At 46.7% G+C, this 22,035-nt stretch overlaps 5 protein-coding genes across 5 annotated transcripts; 3 read left to right on the plus strand and 2 right to left on the minus strand.

Moving 5' to 3' along the window:
* Nucleotides 1-992: 992 nt before the first annotated feature.
* PtA15_9A226 (uncharacterized protein) lies at nt 993-3,526 on the minus strand (the record flags this gene model as incomplete). The annotated part of the gene is made up of 7 exons (XM_053172413.1): nt 993-1,183; nt 1,296-2,054; nt 2,125-2,200; nt 2,339-2,825; nt 2,950-3,039; nt 3,127-3,262; nt 3,352-3,526. The coding sequence occupies 7 exons, from the start codon at nt 3,524-3,526 to the stop codon at nt 993-995; spliced, it is 1,914 nt and encodes a 637-aa protein (XP_053023656.1).
* Nucleotides 3,527-6,077: 2,551 nt separating this feature from the next.
* PtA15_9A227 (uncharacterized protein) lies at nt 6,078-8,495 on the minus strand (the record flags this gene model as incomplete). The annotated part of the gene is made up of 11 exons (XM_053172414.1): nt 6,078-6,136; nt 6,217-6,351; nt 6,473-6,497; nt 6,572-6,652; nt 6,727-6,914; nt 7,011-7,285; nt 7,373-7,602; nt 7,691-7,830; nt 7,924-8,205; nt 8,283-8,332; nt 8,416-8,495. The coding sequence occupies 11 exons, from the start codon at nt 8,493-8,495 to the stop codon at nt 6,078-6,080; spliced, it is 1,545 nt and encodes a 514-aa protein (XP_053023657.1).
* A 5,332-nt stretch (nt 8,496-13,827) lies between these two features.
* Nucleotides 13,828-15,976, plus strand: PtA15_9A228 (uncharacterized protein; the record flags this gene model as incomplete). Its single annotated transcript, XM_053172415.1, has 6 exons — nt 13,828-14,181; nt 14,249-14,602; nt 14,666-15,170; nt 15,244-15,390; nt 15,515-15,720; nt 15,830-15,976. 6 exons carry the CDS (start codon nt 13,828-13,830, stop codon nt 15,974-15,976), a joined length of 1,713 nt encoding a protein of 570 aa, XP_053023658.1.
* Nucleotides 15,977-17,002: 1,026 nt separating this feature from the next.
* Nucleotides 17,003-17,623, plus strand: PtA15_9A229 (uncharacterized protein; the record flags this gene model as incomplete). Its single annotated transcript, XM_053172416.1, has 2 exons — nt 17,003-17,234; nt 17,331-17,623. The coding sequence occupies 2 exons, from the start codon at nt 17,003-17,005 to the stop codon at nt 17,621-17,623; spliced, it is 525 nt and encodes a 174-aa protein (XP_053023659.1).
* Nucleotides 17,624-21,131: 3,508 nt separating this feature from the next.
* On the plus strand, nt 21,132-21,789 carry PtA15_9A230 (uncharacterized protein; the record flags this gene model as incomplete). The annotated part of the gene is made up of 3 exons (XM_053172418.1): nt 21,132-21,356; nt 21,461-21,550; nt 21,628-21,789. 3 exons carry the CDS (start codon nt 21,132-21,134, stop codon nt 21,787-21,789), a joined length of 477 nt encoding a protein of 158 aa, XP_053023660.1.
* Nucleotides 21,790-22,035: the final 246 nt, after the last annotated feature.

The following is a 22,035-nucleotide window of genomic DNA, read 5'->3' on the forward strand; positions in this document are numbered from 1 at the left end:
GCCCAATATATCATCAGCCAGGCGATTACAGAGAAGGCATTCCAAAAGGAGAAGAAAATCCCAACTAGCATGAAGTAACAAAATGTATCTTTTTATTCTGACTTTCTCCTCCCATTAAGGATGTTTGTACTTTCCTCACCTCAGTTTTATCATTACAAATAAAAAAAATAGCAATAAGGAGGTTTTTGGATTTTCAATAGAATACAAAAGTATTGTATTGAAAACCCAAACCAATACATGTACTTCTGATACATTGTATTGGAGAACCAATACTATACATGTATAGTATAGTATTGGTTTCACCATTGCTATTACGGAGTGTGCTTTGGCATACTCCTATTACAGAGTGTGCTTTGGCATACTCCTATTACAGAGTGTGCTTTGGCATACTCCTATTACAGAGTGTGCTTTGGCATACTCCTATTACAGAGTGTGCTTTGGCATACTCCTATTACAGAGTGTGCTTTGGCATACTCCTATTACAGAGTGTGCTTTGGCATACTCCTATTACAGAGTGTGCTTTGGGATACAGGGTATCCTGGATATCCCACTCAGGATATCTGGTAGTGGTTGAAGTGGTCATTGATGCTCTGCCAGTCTCACTCTCAACCCTAAGAGTATGCATCATGAGCAGTTGCCAGTGGATGATAACTCAAACTTCAAATATATAGGGCTTTAAAAACTTGATGGATGGACAAAGTATTAAGGAGGTTCACATCTTCAGATGCTGAGCACTACTTGAGTAAAGGTATTTTTAATAGGATGAAAAGTTGAATAAGATTCCCAGATGAGGGGCACTAGATAGCCACAGATACCTTCAGGAAGATGTGTATCTTGCCTGGATATCAAAAATCTCAACAGATTATTGAAGAGGTTGTAATAATGCATACGAGACAACTTTCCACATGGTTGTACAACGGTACCCAAACACAGGCAGCACAGTAGAAAAATCTTGACTCGAATTGAATGTCCTTCAATACCAAGGATGGGCTCTAAGAAGACATCAGTAATCCAAGTTCTTTACCGAGATCTTTGATGGCTGGATTAGCTTTCAAAAGCTCAGGTTTATTCATCAAGCCATTGATAATTGATTGGAATCCCAATGACTCGAGGAGGGTCCCTAATGATGAACTGGATTCGGACAAGTAGATCAATTTCCCAATCGTCGCTATCAGTCTATAAACTGGATCAAAACCAAGCCGAGGAACAGTATATAACATATCAGTACTTCTCGGTCTCCAAACAATCAAGCCATAATTCAATCGAGGAACGATATACAGAAAAAAGGGACTGACTCATTTCAGAGTTGGGCTCTGTTTTTTTAGCTTCCCTGTCCAGGCTTTCAATCAAAGCGCTCATTGACTCGACCTCCCACTCTTCCTCCGAACCTGCACGATCAGCGACTCGACGATCAAGCCAATCGACCCGGATAGAAGCCCAGCGAGAGACGAGTCCATAGAAAACTCCGGATGCCAAGACTTGCACGTCCATATCGCCGTCCAGTAATCTTCCGACGACAAATCTGAGAAAGAGTCCCCCGTTTCGAGCCTCTCTCTCGATCATCTGTTCTGCCAGTTTCAACGATCCGAGTGCATTGGATAGGAGTCGGAGAAGCGTCAAGGAAAATGGCCGCGCAGGTTGGGTACCTTCCCGACTCTGTGAGGTTCCCACACGGATGGCCTCGTAGAGTGGGTTAGAGTCGGGTGGACAGACGAATAGTTGGTCGACATATTCATCTCTCAGCAGAGCTAACCGCAAGAAATCTAGCGCAGGGAAGCTGTCCGAGCAGCCTAGGCTGTCCAAGACTTGCGTGGTTGCCCGGGCCCATTGCAGAAAGCGATCAGGACTATCTAGATCGGTCTTCTTGTTCAGAAATGGAATGACTACCCATTCAAACGTCTGCTTGATCACCTCTCGTGGACTGTTATTGTCCTCTGGGAAAGAGTCCAGGAGTTTATTCAACGCCTTTTCAAAATTGAACACTTGGGGGTATAGGATCGGACTCGGCGACAAAGCTTTTAGCTTTGGTAGCTGCAGTTTGAGATGTGGATGCGCTGCTCGACAATCAACGATTTAAATGTTAATTTTGCGGCGATTGAACATCGGTGATTTCAAAATACTGACGAGGATAGGCAGTGTAAGCCATCAAGTTGATTTGAGTCTCTAGCTCTGTCTGATTAGCACCTTTCATTTCTCCAACCTGAATGCGACTTGCGTGAGTTTTTGTCATTGAGGAGATTGTCGGGTGTTTGAGAATCAAAGTCATTAATCAAGTTGTATGTGAGTATTCCTGTCTGTTGAATTTTGAAAAGTTGATTACCGTTTTTACAGCACTAACCTCTTTCTTGTTAATGAAGAACTTGAAGGTAGGGGTGGCACGGATTTGATAACGCTGACTTAGCTCCATGCTGGTTCCGGTGTCTACTTTTATGAACTTGATGTCTTTCACCTTGGGCTGGCGGCCATGATGCACGTTTGATCCGGGTGGAGTGGACTGATACTTTCTAGCTAGTTCCGCATAGATCGGTGCTATAACCCGACAGGGCGGGCACCCCCTCTCGTTGGTGAAGTTTGCGATCACACAGTAATGTTGGCTTAGCTCTGCATCAAAGGCGGTGACGGTTGAGCATGAGACAAGGGGGATGTCCGTTGGAGCGCTGTAGGCCGAAGAGGCAATATCGGCCAGTAGATGTGCTGGATTCGGGGCGGACGAAGTGGTTGAAAGCTGAGGCCCTAATGGGGCTGGATTGGAGCCTCGAAACATCTGTTCGATCATCGGCCTCATGGATGCACCCAAGGGAGTCGCTAGAAACTCTTGTGGCAGACTTTTGAATGATGAAAAGTTGATCATGAGAGGTGCACGTGAGCCAACACAGAAAGTAATCAGTAAATCAGGTCAATTGCGTGGTTCCCCTTGGGAGGGATAGGATGAGGTAGAAAAATCATTACTTGAGAATATAATCCGGAACACTTGCACCATTAAGAAATCCAACTAATTCATTTGAAAAATTGTTGCAGTTCCTTTCGAGCAAATGATAGCTAAAGTATATATTACAATTGGAAGGGTCAACTTGACATGTTTAGATATTCCTAGCTGGGAAGTAGCTGAGACAGAATCAGACTAACACATCGGCAGTCCATGATTGACGAAGTCCATCGATGTACTCCATCAAAGTCTGAGGATCAATCATTGTCGAACCAAGATCAATAATTTTGATAGGCCTTCCATGATGACTCTGGCCAGGCGCACAAGTAGTGATTCCTACTCGAAGAAAACCAAGATGATTTGGATCAGTTTCAATTAATTGATGATTCCTCAGCCATACGCAAAATGAGAACAGGCAATCGAACCTTGGCCGAAGAAGATTTCCACTTGGTCATCATACACCACCGAGGTATGCCAGATCGCCTCAAAATGACGTCCGGTCCATCCGAGTGACATCGATCGAGCTAGTCCGTTAGAGAGATCATATGCGTATAGTTTGACCGAGTGAGTTGAATCTGGTTGTTTTTGCGCTGAATTCATGTTCGTCTTGGCTAGGGCGGCTGGAGTTTTGTGCTGGCTTGTCGCGCCTTTGGGCTCTGAGCCGGGTGAGGATGGCCAGAAATCCGGACCGTGGGTTACGTCATCCTCTGAACACCACTCAGATTCGCTGTGCACCGCCAATCGAGCTGCTCACAGTCTCCAAAAACAGCATCTGCCTCACCATATTCTGGAGTCCCAAAATCCCTTGAGGATCGAGGCTTCCAATGCTTCAGCTGGTCGGAGCTCCGGCGGGCCCCAGTCACCTCTGGAAACCACTACACAAATCTCGAGATGAATGAGGCTTTGGGTCTTTATCGTTTTGACCGGTCAGACCACCGTTTCTCTTAAATCGAAAAATCATAGATAAGATGGATTCAATTCAAGCTCACTGTCTCACATATTACAAGCCGGTAAGAATGCCATTGTAGAGCGAGGTGATCGAAGTTGCTAACCCACTCGCCGTCACAGGGGCGTTGTTAGGCTAGCGGTAAACTGGGGCCTTGCCAGCTGGCAAGTGGCCTCGTCAGGGGTTCGACTCCCCTACAACGCACTAACTATTCCATGGGCCACAGGTCATGGCCACTGTTTTGTACCACGGAGCCACACGTTCAGGCGGCCATGTGAAGCATGTAGCCCAAGTCCCGCGCAATCTGGGACCCCTGCAGTTGTCAGTGTAGACCCAAACAGTCTAGATTTTCACAGGGAAATCTAGCTTTTTGGGCTCTTGATCACTTCTGGGAGACCCACAAATCTCAACGGGAAGTCATCCACTAGCAGCAAGAAGCAGGTTTGGGGCTACCACAGGCTAAAGTAGCACCATAGCAGGGAGGGGTTTTTGAACAAAGGGTGCAAAATTTTGGTCTTTAGAGAGGTGGGAGTGGAGGACTTCCCATTGAGATGTACAGGCCCTGTAGAACCAGATCTGCAGCCCCTGGGACAGCATTTCCCTGCAAAGATTAAGGTTTTCTGGCTGCAGATTTAGCCATGCAGTAGATTGAGAAGAAGTCCTCTGTATTGTGTGAGGAAAGAGCAGCAGGTGTCCAAAGGTGTGTAGAGAGAAGTGCAAGGGAGGTTTTTTTTTTTTTTTTTGGGGGGGGGGGGGTTATTATTGATCAATGATTGCCATTAGCCCATTGGATCATTTATTAGGTGGTTTCACAAGGAAACAGGGGAAGGAGTTTGAGTGCTGCAAAGTATTGTTATGAGGTTTCATGGGCTGATTTCTTGCTGGACTTCACGCCAAATTTCAAAAATCTAGCGCTGTGGGAAGCGGAAATCCGTATTGTGAAATCCCCTATTGTCCTATCTTTACATTATTATTGGTTATCAGTATTCTTGTTGCATTACTATTGGTTATCAGTGTTCTTGTTACACTATTATTGGTTATCAGTATTCTTGTGTGCATCATTATTAAAGTCACAGCCTACCATAGTTTTTCATAGGGTTTGTGAATAGTCCAGCAGAGAGAGCAAGTAGTGGTACTGGGGCCCAGAGGCTATTTGAGTCTTGAATAGCCCCTGGGTCCTAATACCACTACTTGCTCCCTCTGATACACCTTGGTCCTTACAAGTGAGTGTTCTGCTAAATTCAAGATTGAAATTCAAGAATGATTTTAGCAGAACACCTCCTGTAAGGTGTTGAACTAGAAGAAATGGGCTTAGTTTTAGTGAATTAACAACATTCCAGTGGATATAAAAAATGCTAAAAGAGGACAGGGTGTTGTCATTGATTGTCCAGATCACACTTTCTGTCATTTATTGTCCAGGTCACACTTTCATCAGCACAACACAATGAAAAATCCACTACCTCTAGCAGGCTGGGGCACTGCCAGCCTCACTGACGGGGTTGAGGGTATCCTATTAAACTGGCATCCACTCAATTTAAAAATGGTTCATCTCAACCAATGAAGCAAATTTGTTAAGTGTATTCCAGTCTAACTGGGCCATCCTCAATCCAGCCAATTATGCTGGCAATACACAAGAAGCTGCATGTTATGGCAATACATTCAGATTCATGATTCAGAGTCAAAATACTGTGAAAGGGCAGACTAGCAAAGCACATGAATAGTATAAGTCAAGTTCAAATTTCTTCCCCTAAATTGAGGCTTGAGTGCATTAGCTGGATTGGCCAAGGCATCTAACCAGGACATATTGCCTGACGGGCATTCCTAGGAATTTGGTAACCACATAAGCAATATGTTGTTAACATAGGCTTCCATTTAATTTGGCCCAAACTCACATTCAGTTCAACAACAATGCACTCATTATATGTATCTAGGAAATAGAGATCATACCAAAAACAAGGGGAAAAACAAAAGAAAATACACAAAGAGACTGAGAGAGAGAATGAGAGTTGGAAGAGGGAAAAAATGTTATGGAGTGCGGAACGGGGTCAAATTGGTCGACAGGGAGAAAAAGTCCAATTCTCAGTACTTTAATCTAAAACATGTAAAAAAAGAAAAAAAGAAGTTCACAAGGATGGTCGTCGACACGAAGATAAAAAAAAATGTCGGGAGAAAGCTGTCAAATGTTGGAGTTGATCAACAAGCTGTTTAGGGTTTTGGGTCGTTATTTTTTTGGTTGGTGTTGTTTGCCGGTCGACGAGAGTACCCTAGAGAAAAATGACAACACAAAACATGTGAGTGGATCCATATCCATTCTATTTACATAACCCCAAAGATGTTCACTTACATTCATCGAGGATCTTTTTGGGGATTCGGTTGAGTTGCTCTCGAGGAAAGATCCGCAGTAATGACCATGCGAGATCTAAGGAGTCGAAAATCGTCCTGTTCTCGTTGTTTCCCTGGGTTACAAATGTGCTTTCAACTTTTTTTGAAAGAAAATTAACCAATCAGTTTTGGCCAAACCTTGAAGCGGGCCCTTGCAGAAATCTGGCTATTTAGGAAGGAAAGAAGGAAATGTAAGCACGGAAGCCCAGGTCACTTACATTTATCCAAGAACTCGAGCGCAAGCTGTATCGCAGTAGAAAAATCTGAGTCAATGATCACAGCGAACACCGCAGGGAAACCTTGGAAGCTCATCTTACTTTTTCTTCCGATGACAGGGCTTCTTCACCAACAACAGCCTTCATAGCGGCGGCATCTTTCCCAATCGCGTATTTCGCGTACTGCGGAAGATTTTTTACTTGATCAGAATCCGTGACAATAAATGCAAAATTCCAAAGAAAGAGTTATAGCTGACCAGTTGGTTGGAAACATCCGAGTGATCTTTGCGAGTCAAACCCTCTCCAACAGCAGATTTCATCAATCGAGATAAGGAGGGCAGGACATTGATCGGAGGATAGATTTGCTTGTTGTAAAGCAGTCGATCAACAAAGATTTGACCTTCAGTGATATAGCCGGTCAAATCAGGAATAGGATGGGTAATATCTGCGCGCCAAGATTTTGTAAATAAGATGGAAATTATGCTTAGAAAAATTTCGAGCAGTATCGACAGGAAAAGGAGAGTTATGGATTCATACGAACCATCGTTGGGCATCGTCAGGATAGGGATCTGTGTGATACTTCCATTGCGACCCTCCACACGCCCTGCTCGCTCGTAGATCGTGGACAGATCAGTGTACATGTAACCAGGATAACCTCTTCTTCCTGGTACTTCTTCTCGAGCCGCAGATACTTCTCGGAGAGCATCGGCGTATGACGACATATCAGTCAAGATGACCAGCACGTGTTTTTCTACTTGGTAGGCGAAGTATTCAGCCGTAGTAAGAGCCAGTCGAGGGGTAATAATTCGCTCGATCCTGATGAAATAATCAAGTAGGTATGGCAGTTAAAGATTGCTTAGGATACTTCATCTGGAGGAGTGGGATAAACAAGAGGAGACATACGTGGGATCATTCGCCAAGTTAAGAAACAAGGTGACTCGATCAAGTGAACCATTCTCTTCAAAGTCCTGTCTGAAAAATCTCGCAGTTTCCATGTTGACACCCATCGCAGCGAAGACGATCGAAAAGTTGTCTTCATGATCATCATGAACAGATTTAGTCGGCTTGCCTTGTCCGGGGGAAACACCCCCTTTCTTGACTAAGCCGGCCTGTCGACAAATTTGTGCAGCAATCTGAAGAACAAGGAGAATAAGATATTGTATGAAGTCAGTAGAGATTTCGTGGGTTGATGTTGAGTTGATTGTAAAGAGCCGTATTGACTTCATTGTGGGGTAAACCAGCGGCCGAGAAGATCGGGATCTTTTGTCCTCGCGCGATTGAATTCATTGCATCAATCGTGGAAATTCCGGTCTGGATCATTTCTTCGGGATAGATTCGAGAGTATGGATTGATGGGCGATCCTGAGAGTGATAAGAAGCGGGGTAGAATGATTGTGATCAGAGCAAGACTAGACTGATGTCCAGAGAGTAAATGTACAGGAGGGGAAAACGTACCATTGATATCCAAATAATCTTCGGCAAAAACTTTGGGACCTTTGTCGATAGGCTGGCCAGATCCGTTAAAGATTCTTCCGAGCATGTCTTCGCTAACAGGCAATTTCATACTCGAGCCACTGAACTCAACGTGGGTGGCTCGGACATCGATACCAGAAGTCCCCTCAAAGACTTGGACGATCGCTTTCTTTCCACTCACTTCGAGTACCTGCCCACCTCTTTGAGTCCCATCGGGTAGGGTCAGGTTGACGATTTCATTGTATGATGGGAAGTGGACGTTGTCTGGAGACGTTGGACGGTTAGCTGTCGACTTAAAAGCAAGGGAGAATTGGCCATGCGATTTTGAAGTCAAGACGAACCCAGGACAACCAAAGGTCCGTTGACTGCTGAGACAGTCCGATAATCGATCCTGTTCGTCATTCATAGTCAGCATTTCCTGTCTCTGGTTCTATCGATTCGGCCACCCAATACAGAGATGATATTATAGTTTACCTTGGCTTGAAGTTCCTCGTGACCGCGGCTTGGTTGATTTTGAATGCCTCGGTCTGTGAGATTCTTGGATCATTTGCCATGTTGATTTATGAGCCTCGAGGCCTTGTGAGTTTGTCTGTCGCTCGAGGGTTGATTGGCTGATGTCTTTCGATGGACCGGATGGTGATGACGAAGGAGTCGATCTTCCACAGTTTGAGCTGGCAATCGAAACACGACCAGCTCGAGTGGTGTCACAGTCTGTGACATCACTCCCGCGATCCGCCAACTCTGCAAGTCCAAGTCCAACCATCTGCCAGCAATTTGTTCTGCATCCCGGATTTGAGAATTTGTCCAAAATTTTGAATCAGCTTTAAACTTTTTAATCCAAATAAAATATTGTAATCTTGCTGCTTGAGCCTCGATGTAAGCATAGGATTTGTGTCCACCATCCTTATGCTTACATGGCGGGGTCACTGTACATACCAAGGGTAACAGTTTCAGTCGAGTTTTAGGGAATGATAGGGGGTGTGGTCACCATTCCTGGCATTTGGCTGAAAACTTGGCGAGATTAGGTGCAAGTCCCTCCCCGCTAAGGCGCTAGCAAGGAGGGACTTGCATGTTATAAGTTCGTTCGAGACCTACCTCACGCGACCAAGGGTGTGGAACTTGAGCTGTGTCTAGTTCGTCAATTCACACTTCAATTAGACATCCACGTTAGGGGTCCAGGGCTCGGACGGGTGCCGCGCCCAGGTCACCTCCAGTATGTAGCGATTTGGTTCAAATATCTTGTGGAAACCGCCGCTCAACCTCTATCACCCCCGTTTCGCGAAAAGGCAAGCCGGGAATATCCGAATCAAGACGTTTGCTGTCTGATATGTGAGACAGAAGACATGTTGTACAAGAACACAGAATCCAGTTACGATATCTGCGTCGCGTCGCCAACGAGGATCGGCGGCGGGCGGCTGCAGAATTTTTCTCTTTGAGGCGCCGAACGCCGTTTGCTTTTTTCGATCTTCATAGATTTCATTCCCGCTTGGCTCTAATCTCTACCGCCACACAGCACGCAGTGCTTGGAAGGCCACGAGTATGGGGAAACACACGCCTGGAAACCAGACTGCCAAATGTTATCCCAAGGATTTGAGCGAAACTGAGGTAATAATTCTGGATAGTGGTGCCTTGATTTCTTATTCTGTCTAGCAATGCGGAATCAATGGAACCACTGGGTCTGGAAGCTTTCAGTTTCAGCTGTAGAGCGAGATGACTTGATGGTTCTGATTCAGAATTTCATATTTCCCCTTGGGTTTCTTTTCTTACCTACTCCAGTGCACACCCACTCACCTCGTTGCCAGTCAAATATGGATGGAATCATAAGACTAGAGATCATCCAAAAACCCAAGTATTTATTTAATTCTTTGTTAATGCAGGATCACCGGGAATAGTCAAGTTGGGGAAATGATATTTCTATAAAAAACAGGTAGAACTGAAGACGAGCCCATGGTGTATCGGAACGTTCCATCTCTTGAAAGCTAAGGAAATACATATATATTCATAGAAAAGTTACTTCTTTCGAAATGTTTATAGGTCCCTAATACGCTCCAGGATCCGGATAAGCTCCTGATGAGCGCGGAAGTTCTGCTCCTGGAGCAGATGTATCTTGTTGGCTATCTGGTGGTGTTCGTGGCTCATTGGAATGGACCTGGTTTGGATAACTATGTGGCCGCATAGCGCATGAACGCGTCTTACTCCCACTGAGGCTGCCTAAATGAGAATGAAAACGAAAAACCACTCGTCCCACTTAGTAAAACTTTTCTCCGAGGTCAGCTGTTGCAATACTTTCCCGACTTACTATTCTTCGAAGGAAGGTCGCCTCCTCCCGCAATCTTTCGTAGTCTTCTCTTCGACTAGTAGGATGGAGTTAAGAGCGTAAAGGATTAAGTTAGCACTCTGGTTCGATTGCTTTTGGTGAACCGATCAGAAAAAGAGATGCGAGTGGGTGGTTTGGAAATTTACATCAATATCATCATCGTGCGTATAGTTGCCATTGAACGGGACAAGTAGGACTCAATGACAGCTCCTAGATGCTCTACTCCATGTTCCATGAGTTCGGAAATGATTGCTGGGTTAATAACCTGCGAGTCGTAAAGGGAAAGATAGTATCATAATATTCAATTAAGCTTTTCTGAATGATTAAAACAGTTACTGCAGAGCCTGCTTACACTTGCCGACATTTCAAGTAGTAAGAAGGTAAATATGTAACTAAAACTGGTAGCTAGTGGGGATATTGTTGTTTTGGTGAATGCGGTCAAGTAAAGTGGATGGTTCGAGTGGTGAAGAAGTGGCTGGAGACAGGCTCTCGCCAGCTATATTTATAGACGTGGATGAGGTAGAGATGCAGACTCTTGACTGAGTGATGGATACGTGATGGAAATCATTCCTTACAGTCAAACATAAGCCTGATGTTTGGTGCGTCTATTTCTCCCCGACACTGGCCTCAGTTGGGTCGATGAGGAGAGTTAACCATACACTAAAAACTCAACTTTTATCGAATAGTAAACACGGAAACTAGAAACACGTCCAACTCCCTTCTAAGTTGCACTAATTGTTCTTTGTTTAGTCCACTTCGACTAGGACTGAGAGCTCCAGGTGCACCACAGTCCAGGTGAGAGAAGGTTGGTACTCAGTCAAATGCAGAAGTTGAATCCTTAATTAGGCATTGAAAAAATACACCGATAGATCCAATGGATATTAGATGCTCTAAGCATATTTAGAACGGCTACAATTTGCTCACCACGTATTAGATGAACAATCTTAAAAATTGTACCCGGTGTGATCTAACCTCTCAGTCAGTTTATTTTAGGAATAAATCTTGCTTAGGAGGCTTCTCTGAGGACTGGAATGTTCGCGCCGCTAGCAAGTCACGAAGAAGCTTGGAAAGTACACAAACTACGTTAAACTAACTGAGGATTTGATTACTTTTTACATTATTTTCTCTGTGTCCAACCTCAACCCGCATAGATCCTAATATTTTCTTCAGTTATGGGGTTAGTGTGTCGGCGGTAACATGTTCTGTAACCTACTGACCATCGAACCGGAAGGTTACCCGGCTCGGTGGCGAATGTGTACTAGCCTTCGAGCCGGGCGGTTGTCTAGCTTGGTGGCTGATGTGAGCTATCCAGCAATCGGGGAGGTTGCCCAACTCGATGGCCAGTAGGGGGCGAGACTGCTAACAATACATAATCACGACGTAAGTCTTCATTATCCATTATGGAGAGCCACGCAAGTACTTCCAAGCTTCCCTCCATGAATGCACCCGCTTGCCGGCGGAGAACATCCCCCTGGCCGGTCAGCAGGTCCAAGGCGTTCTGCGAGGATATATCTCAACCAGGAAGCAATTACATCACGTAACTGCTTGCTGGGCAGGAAACATATCCGGCTAACGGGTACCAGGTGCTTGTCGAGGAGGGATACTCCTCGGGAAGCAGGTACGTGTTTTGGTATGGGTACACCTTGTAGCTGCTCAGCGTGGAGGAAACCTCCCCGGCCAACAGAAAAAGTCCAGGACTCATCCCCGGTAGAAATTAGAATGTGTCACAAGATGCACGCCGGAGGTATTCTTCCGGAAGAAGCTACAAGGACCTTGTACCTCCTCACCGAAGAAGACAGTGTCGGCAAGCGGGCACGCGTTGCTGCAAGGTGTACGCGCTCGCCCCCGCCTGCCGGCAATGTCTTCTTTGGCGAGAAGGTACAATGTCCTTGTGGCTTTTTGCGGAACTGGACCTGCCAGCGAGTGGGTCTTGCCGGCGATGTTTGCTTCGGTCAGGAGGTACAAGGTCTTTGCACTCCCGCGCCGAAGGAAATTGCCGTTTGTTCCCCTAATCTACACTGCGCGTAACAAATACGGATGGCATCGCACATGTAAATAACAGGCATATACGGATTAAAACTTATTAAATAATGCATTTCAGCCTTACTTATTGAGGCCAGGTTAAGCCCGACTGACATTTGTAGGCTTAATCTCACTATTTCCCAGCTTAAGGCTATTGTGTTGAGTACTAAGAAACCTCTCTTGTGCTAGGTTTTATCTGTTATGTGTCGTCTTTTCCGATGCGTCAATATTCGTTTCCGTTGAGCTCTGCGATCTTGATCAGGCTGCAGCCACTGAGATGCCTGGAGCTGCGTGACTGTGTGACGAAGGCGAAGGCGATCATGAGACATTCAAGAGTTTGGCGATCGTTGCAACGCGCTCAGGTGATGATGATTGCATGTGTGAGGAGTGAGTTATAAACCTCGAAGCCCTGGAGTATTGATGTTAACATTTATGCTCTGAGCTTGGCCCAAGAACTTTCAGGTCCAAGGAAGGGATGCTTGAAGACGGCACCTCGGTTCACGTCAAGGCAGTTGAGCGAAGTTGTCACAATCTGCTGACCTCAATTGAAGGTCAAAGTGATGAATCTCTCGGAGCAAACCGCGCAGGATAATCGCGAGCGCATTTCGGTGCCAACTTGCCAGCGGAATTGAATATCAGAACTGACGGGTGGGCCCAAGTGAATGGCCTTGCGAGATCAGACCGACAGAAGAAGGCCAGAAGACAAATTTTCAATATTATACTCAGGAGCTCACCGATATTCATGACAGTGATGCAGGGACTAGGTAAGAGTTAAGGCCTCTGTTGCCAGCTCTCTCCGCCAATTTATTGAGCAGCCCCTGGAACCGTCCCAAACCACCATCAAGGATGGGCTTCAAGGACGCTGAAATCTTCCGAACAGGTCTTGCTTTCCAATTAGTCGGACAATGGATCTATGCTTAATTTTGATGACATGAAAAAACTCGAAGGAGTCCAAGGGCTCAGAGTCCTTCAGACTGATGAACTGCACGCAATATAGCATCAGAGTGCCGCGGCGTACAATGTCCTTGGACACCGGTCCTATGAAGCTATGGAACATGAACTTGAAATGAGAACTAATGTGAATATCTTTCAATTTCATGAAAGTTGCCAAATGGCAAATTAGACATAGAATACACGTAAGAGGCGAAGGTGGTGAGAGAATTTGGAGGAAGGCAGAAGTCGGCCTATCTGGAGCCCTCAAAACTTCCGCTGTGTGGTAAATATTTGAGATGTCAGACTCACATCTCAAAGTATTGGAAAGCCCCGGATAAGGAATTTGGCTGGGTGTTTATCGATTTCTTGGGATCAGCAGTGCAGTGTGGTCGAGGGACTTGGATAAGCTTGGATATGTGAGCTGGCTGTCCATATGTAATCCAAGGAGATCGCGGCTAGGCGGTTGGTCGGTTTGAATAAGAGATACACAGATATGCCTCCGATTGTCGGTCAGGCGAGGAAGGGAGGAGGAGATGTTTGATGGATGACATCACCGGGAGCTGATTGGAGGGAAGCTTGCCAGGTTTTGGTGAGGTGGGTGGCACATGCGGCGGATGTCCGAAACGCCGGCAGAAACCCCGATCGATTGGCCGAAACCGAGCCCAGCTCTTTGTAAAGGAAAGGAACCCAACAACAACGAGAACGGCAACTGCATACAATACCACGACCCACCACAGCCGCACGCACACGCAGAGGAGTCTCAGATGGCCGACAAGACCAGCCCAACAACCGCCGAAGCCCACGAGGTGAAGACAGTCAGAGAACAGGTCGAAGGAATGGGCGTCGAAACCGGACAACAGACAGCCGTCTCATCATCCGACCAGAAGAACTTGAAGCACTCAACCCCTCGGGGGCAGCACAACGAACTGGACAACTCTCCCCCCTCGAGCACCAAGGCAAAGGAGCTGGTATGTGTTCCCTCAGCCTGTCTTCAACAAGCCCATTCGCGCACTGAACTCATCTCCACCACCTCAGCCCGCCTCTTGGGATGCCTACGCCGATCTGCAATCGCCCTTTGCCTGTTTTGCACCCAGAACGACGACCTGGTCGTACGCTCAGCCATCAGACCAGGGACCAGGCTCGCCGAAAGAAGGTTCGAACCTACATGCACGTGCATCGGCCCCTCCTCCGAAACAAGTATCCACCGCACCCGCATTCTCCTTGACGGGTCAACAACAGGCCAGCGCAAATCAACTCTGCCCAAACAAATTCCCGTCGGGGTCAGACTTCTTCCTCAAGGGCAAACGTAACACCTCCGTAGCAGATCCCTCGCCAGTACTCGACGAGGACTCGGCAAGTCAGTCCAAAAAACCGAAGCTGCCCCCACCCGTGAGCTCCTCCTCCTCCTCCTCCTCCTACCCCTCCCCCTCATCCTCTAAGCGGCATCCTCAGCTCTCTCCGACTAGCTTACGGTCCGCCGCACTGGAGAAGTTCAACAGCCACCCCGACCTCCAGCCCCCCTCGGCCCAGCCTTCAACCGTCTCGAACTTCCTCAACGTCCATCCGCCAAGCTCGAAAGCCAGCTCTGCCTGTGCCGACAACGGCGAGACCGACGAGCCCCCCTCCTCCACAAGATCCCCGGCCAACCCCTCTCCGCAACCACAACAGCCTAGCAGCCAATCTCTGGGCTTCTCTGCCTTCGCGACCTCCGCCGGCTTCGGCGATTCGTCCAAGAAACCGACCGTCGATTGGTCCGACGGCCGTGGATCCTCTCCCTCGGTCTTCGACCAGCAGCCCCCCTCATCTTCAAAACCAGCCGACCCTTCCCAACCTGACTCCCAACAGCCCCCGGTCTCTGAATGGGGCGGTGGCCAGACTGCAGAACGAAAGACTCACTTGGCTCTATCTGCCGAGCTAGGCCAAGAGGATAAACACGAAGGATTCTTAGCCACTGAAGGTCAGCATTCCCCTCTCCCAGAGAAACCTTTCCTCAATTGTCTATTGACACTTTCTCTCTGAATTCCGCTTAGTTATCACTGGTGAGGAAAATGAGGAGTTGGTCAAAAGCGTCCGTTGTAAGATGTTCACCCTGGGAGAAGATCAGTCGTGGCGTGAAAGGGGCACGGGTGGTCTGCGGTTATTGCGGACAAAGGAGGAACCTTATCGCTACCGATTGAGTGAGTGTGATAGTGCTCAGAGCTGGTCTCGGGAAGAGTACTTTGATGATCAATTCTGGGAATTCTCCTGCCCTACAAAAGGGGAAGGCGTCGTGTTGACTGTTATGAATTTGGATGAATGTAGTTATGCGAGCCGATGCGGTCTTGAGGGTGTTGCTCAACGTCCCCATCTTTAACGGGTTCAGTTACCGTCCAACTCAGGATAAGTTCCTCACTTTCGCCTCCACCGTGGCCCTGAATCCCTCGACCGGATCGGGACCTGGATCGACAGCGCCGGCCGAGCTTGAAGGAGAGTCTGGCAAAACTCAATTCCAGCAATACTTATGTCGGGTACGTCATTCCACCTTATGGGTTGATTATGCTTCCATCTCTTGGCTCATTGGTACGTGTGTATCATGTTTTGATACACGTGTCTTCGTTTTTTTTGTCAAATGAGTAGTTCGGCAAACCCGAAGCTAGACAAGAAATCATCGATAGCATCGAACAATGTCTGAAAGAACTCGCTCGATCAAATCCTGATCAATCTACCCAGGACGACAAAGAAAATCGGGAAAACGCTTCGGTCGACGCTTCTGACCTCGTCTAACAAAGCCTTCTTCGTTGTCTTCTCTTAACACGACAAAAACATATAGAAAGATATATATGTTATATATATATAAAACTCGGTTTCTTCGGGCCTTTTCCTTTTTCTTTTTCTACTTTGAACAGAAAAATAAACCGAATCAATACAGAAATGCATATACAATGAAGCGATTAACGTTTCATATTTCAAATTCTAAAACCCTCCCTACCCTCCTTACCCTCACTACCAAAGATATGTTCATTGATCTAGGCTGGCCTTTCCAGAAAACCAACAACAAATTTGGACACAGACAACCTGACTATAAATCAACTCTCACGCTGGAAAGTTTTACCTCTCCCTCTCCCTCTCCATTCCTGATTATTCTTCTCTTATATTTTCCTTGTGGAACATGGGGTTGCTTCTTTTGGTTTGTCAGCTCTGTTCTCCTTTAGTCTCTCATCTCTTTGAACTTAGATTCTGGTAATAAATAATTAAAGATATACATATAGCAGGCATACACTACAAGAAACGGAAGAGGGTGACTGCCTGATGAGCCCCGCTGCTTGACTGGTATGTATAGCACTCAACAAACTGGCAGCGGAAGAACCATCTCCTGGTGTCTTCATGTGCCTAATTAAAATTTGTGGGTGCATTGGACTATGTGTGTTGCATGTGTCATGGTAACATTCGCGCAAATCAAGATGCAAAGTAAGACGGTAATGTTTTGCCAGAGAATGACCCCGCCCACATATCTTCTTGGCAATACTGTCAATTGGTCCCTATCTGATAACAGCTTGTAACCTTTGTCTACATTGTTGGTAGCTATGAACACCCATAGATGTCATTTATGTATCAAATTGGCCAATGTGAAGACATATGGTCTTTACAGTTGAGCTGCATGCTGTTTGGTGCGTAAACATGATGAGTGAGATGGGTCAGATGCCATCAGATGGGAATATGTATGCAAATAGTCAGGTGAACGATTTGACTGGGTGCTGTGCATCAACAACATCCCACCCAACCAGCCAGATCAAACGATCGGAAGAAATTATGAGCGGCCCAATCCACGAAACCAGCTCCGAAAAACTGCCGGTCCCTCGTCAAGTCGCCGTGGCGGTCGCTTACCGATTGGTGACCGCTGACAATGGACCCTCTCGGGTCGAATATCTCCTCGTGTCGTCTCGTAAACATCTTGGCTCGTGGGTCCTTCCCAAAGGCGGCGTTGAAGAGGAAGAGCTCTCTGATCATGGTCTTGCAGCTCTGAGAGAGGCTTGGGAGGAAGGTATCGAGTTCCCTTTTGCTCTTCTTTGGGCGTAATGTTTCCATTGGTAGTTACTGATTAACCTTTGTATGTACTTGATTTACCGATCGATTGCAGGAGGAATACGCGGCAAACTGGTTAACCAACTGCACAGATCAGCGGATCCGAAATCCCATCCAGCCGTTCAGAAGTTAAAGATCTTTATCCCGAGGGCAGAGTACAGTTTCTGGTTAGTCAAGGTTGACCAGGGTCTATCGAGCTCCTGGCCAGAAGAACACGAACGAGAGCGCAAATGGGTTGCACGCGAGCAAGCTATCGAGCTCGTTCGCTGGCGACAAGATGGGGCTGTCGATGCTTTGCTGAAGGTCGATGAACCTCTCCTGCTTGTCCATGGCACCGAACCCCAGTAGTTGCCCTCCGGCTTATTGATCTCGCTAATCCACAGCATTGAGGCTCATTGAGGTCACTTCATAGAAAGCAGTACAGTGAAAACAGGCTAACGGCATAACTGACGCATAATCTGCCCAACTGCATAGGAAAAAGCTGTAACCAATGTACTGCCCATCTAAGACTACATCCCCTCAGGGCATATCACCCTTAACTGCATATCAAAGTTACCAGACCAACAAGCATGCAGTTAGACAGTTTCAACTGTATCAATGAGGCAATGGGGGGTTCATGATTAAATTGTTTGGAGCTAACTTTAAGGCCTTTTATGAACAAAATTTTGAAATTTCATGCACAGCAGCAAGTGACATTGAGCAATCAGTCTAATTTATCAATTTTTCAAAAAAATGTTCAAAAACACCTTAAAATGTGTCCTAAAGTTTTGTGAATTTCAATTGTGAACCCCCCTAATGTGCCTTACCTATGGAACAACTCCAACTGAACCAAGTCATTCTTTTAATGCAAGGAAACTGAGTGCAGCAAGGCCATTGTGGCCCATGGATGTTGACAATGGCCCACAACAGGCCTTGCGGCATGTTTGTGTTAAAGCTTGCCTCCTCAAGTCATGAGATCCACTAGTGCCACTGTCACTAAAGTGACAGTCTAACACCTCCAAGTTGATGGCATTTTGCAAAAAGAGGCATGTCACATAAGACAAGGCCAGGTCCCCACAAGACAAAGCAGTGGGGAGGGCATATTGAAAGAAGTGCAAAATAATTTCCTACTCTTCCCAAATTTAAAGCATTAAGGGGGTCCCATTACAACTTGGCAAATTAAAGGTGTTTGTGAGAAAAATTTTTTACCATAGATTATGGATGCCACAGCCCCTATCACAATCAGCTCTGATTCATCTGTCATCATGAATGACACTACTCATACCTCTCCTGTGGCTCTGCCTAGCGCTTCTCCTGAAATCTTGATGAGGCCATTGATAAAACAGCTCCTGCAACTTTTGGCCTGTCAACCATGGAGCTAGGACACAAGCCTGCCTTTATTATTTGTTTTCACCTCATTTCTTCCATGTTTTTTTTAATCTTTGGGGTTAAACTTGTTTTGAATTCAGATTCTGATTTCTCATTCAATTTCAACCTGTCAGATGACAAGATATCAAGGCCTATGCCTTCTAGCTACTGGCAGTTGCAAAATTGTATGATATCAGATACACCAGGTATCCTAGGTAGGTAGATAAGTAGATAAAAAGAATAAGAAATAGGAGCAGCCTGTCAAGACAGGGGTGGGTTGATCCCTCCTAAGCTAAGGATAAAAGATACATTAATCTGAATAGCTATAAAATATACTGGGGCCTGCACGCAGGTGTGGATGGATATAGGTGGCAAGCTAAAATGGAAATCATAGACTCACTAGCTAAGGGTCCTTCCTAATGAGCTTGGGAAAGAGATAATGGTGGACTGCAACAGCAACAGAGAAATCAGACAAGGCAGGATAGTTCAGACTAGTTTCTGGATGTGATGGCAGAAGCAGAGTTGGAATGATTATGATGTCAGGTTGATGTGGTGGAGATGTCTGAGGAAAAGAAAGGGTCAGGACAAACCTTGCTCTTAATATTGCTGAATCTTTCCTGTGTCCCCTTGAACTTAGTCTTGCTGAGCTAGATTGAGCAGGACCCGTGACCAAGGGAGATTGGAATGGATGATCCTCAAGGATCTACCTTCCATCTTCTATAGGTTGCTTGGAACAGGGGATAACTCATCCTCTGGGGTGCACTTTTACACATATTTTATTTACATATTTTTCTATTGGGCACGGGTCACACAATAAATCAAGTTCTTATACTAAAGAGCACAGGTAATTCATTGTGTATTGTCATTCATAATGCACTTTTAAGGCATACTTTTTATTATTTGTGGAATATTTAATTACAACAATATCTTTATAATTTTATCATGTTACAGTGGCTTTTGCATAGTAGCCAGCTGACACAACCCTTGTCTCCCCTGGCCAATTTTTAATAGCTCAACTCCTTCATATAATTTGATATTTCTCAAAGTGTGTGTACACCCCCGCCATGTAGGTGAAACAGATTGCACCAACCACATGTACATCCAAGTTTCCTAAATCCACACAATTGTGGAAAGTTAGATCTAAGTTTTGGCGTATTTCTATTACAAATTTTTTTCAAAGGCCCCTACATACACTAAATACACCCGCAGTCTGTTGAAATGTCCCCAAAGACTTCAGAAGTCCTATGGACGACCCTCCAGCCGTGCCGCAGCAACAAGCAAATAGGGGCCGGTTGGTTTTGTTTTGCAAGGAGGGCCTAATCAAGTGATTAGGGCGCTCCAGGGAGGGGTTAGGACGAAACCGATGCCCCTAGGGTTTCTCCCCTCTTCTTTCCGCTCTACATATACCCGCATTCAGCCTCAACGATACCCCGCACCAGTCGTAACACCCCTCTAGCCATCACTCCATGCCACGCCGTTGCCACCGCCCACTGTCCCACTATTTCCAATCCGCAGCCATGGCTGTCCGCCCTCCAGCCTTCCTTCACTACAATCTCCACGCCTCAGTAGGACAAGGCACCCCGTTGCCACATCCACACCCTAGGCGCCCCGGCGAACCCTGCCACTTGCGAGCCTGACGACGCCCTGCACCGCCTTACTCAACAATTGGCCAGGGCCTCTTCCCGCCGCCAACTTGGCAAGGTCAAACTCGAGGAACTTGGCAAACGGCGGCGTGGCCCCGCTGGCGGCTGCTGAGGCAAGTTCAGCCTTGATCTTCAGGATTGCCTCTTCCCTCCGTATCAGTATTATACTGCATGTTGTGGTTCTGCTCTACTCTTCATTATCGATTCAAATGGCCTAGTCCGGGAGGTGAAATATACGGACCGTGACTGAGGAGACGTTTCTAATCTCGATTTTACCATACAATCCCGCTTTTACTATGAGGCGAATGTCGTACTGGTTGGGCTCCAGAGGCTGGCGGGATGACTGAGGCATTAAACCGAGGACATGTGTGCCATTGTCCGCCTTTGTCCGCGCTTTCCGTTAGTTTTGGAGAGTTTTACTTGTTGTTTGAAGCACCCCTGGATATATTCAAGGATGGCAATAGTTTCAGTACATGGTGATTCAGATTCTGTAATCTGAAGGGTCTTTTTTCGGAGGAGGTCTTTGTCACATAAGGCACTCACGATTGATCTGAAGAAGAAACGTCCATTGCCGGAGGGGCTTGTGCCAGGGAGAGCGATACCGACGGCAGGCTGTGCAGCTTGATATCCGTTTCAGATCTTGCCGGCGGACTGAATTTATGGAGACACCAGGCACTGCAGTGGGTTGAAAAAAGTGGGCCGTTGGAATGGATACGTGAACCGGGCCGTTGCTCATGAGAGAAGCCCTGGAGAGTGGAGAAAAAAAGTTTCAATCAATGATGTTTTCCAAGGGTAGTGAGGTTGTGGTCATGTGTAAGAGGATGGGCTGTGTGGGTTTGGGATTTAGAGGGGCTTCAAGCTCCCAAATGTGCCCCTGGTCAAACAGTACTACATACCATCCCTCAACCTCTTCCCTCTCGGCTATCAAGCGTTATAACAAAGTGATCACCTTCAGAGGAATTGGACCTCATTGCAAGGCTGCGGGAGGCCATGCTGCAGCCCCGCCTGTCAGCAATTACAGCATGCAAGATGAAGGGGGGATGGGAGAGACGCAACTATACGCGGGCGTTCTTGCGCGCAAGCTTGATCAAGTCATGATTCCCTAGCTGGGCTGGCTGTTCAAGTTTGGGCGGCACCGGAGGATCCTGTTCCCGGGCTGTCTGACTTTCTTCTCTGCTCTTCCTTCCTCCTATAGCCTAACAACCTCCATCCCGGCGGCTTGAATCGTAGGCGGAGGAGAACAAAAACCGGAGACAACGGTTGGCAGAAGAGGATCACCATCCTTGTCTCCCGATGCCTCTGTCTCCTCATTGCCATTGGCGGCTGATCCTCCTATCACGTCCACAAACGCCGCTTGCTCAGGAACAACAAGAACACCAGGCTGGAGACAAGGAGACCGAATGGCTTGTGCTTGTGCCGGACCCAGACCCGGCTCGGCTCCCTGACCTGTGCCCACTCTGGCTTGCCCCTCACACCTTCAAATCAACTCAATCGACCACGACCCTTGCGAGCACACTCAGATAGATCACCGACTGGCTCTGCAGCCCCCCGCCCAGACCTCCATGATCCATCCAACCCGCTCGCCCTGCCAACCAATGATTCTACATCCCTCTCGCTCCAAGCCCTACTGTCCCACCATCAACTACACCATTGTGAGCCCAGTTTAACTAGCTCTTCGCTCTTCGCGAAATTCTTTGTGAGGCTGTTTGGAGTGTGGACTTCTTGCCTCTGGCCGCGGGTGATCACAATGTTTTTAATGTTTGATGAGCA

Source organism: Puccinia triticina, chromosome 9A, assembly GCF_026914185.1.
Source record: "Puccinia triticina chromosome 9A, complete sequence".
NCBI lineage: Eukaryota > Fungi > Basidiomycota > Pucciniomycetes > Pucciniales > Pucciniaceae > Puccinia > Puccinia triticina.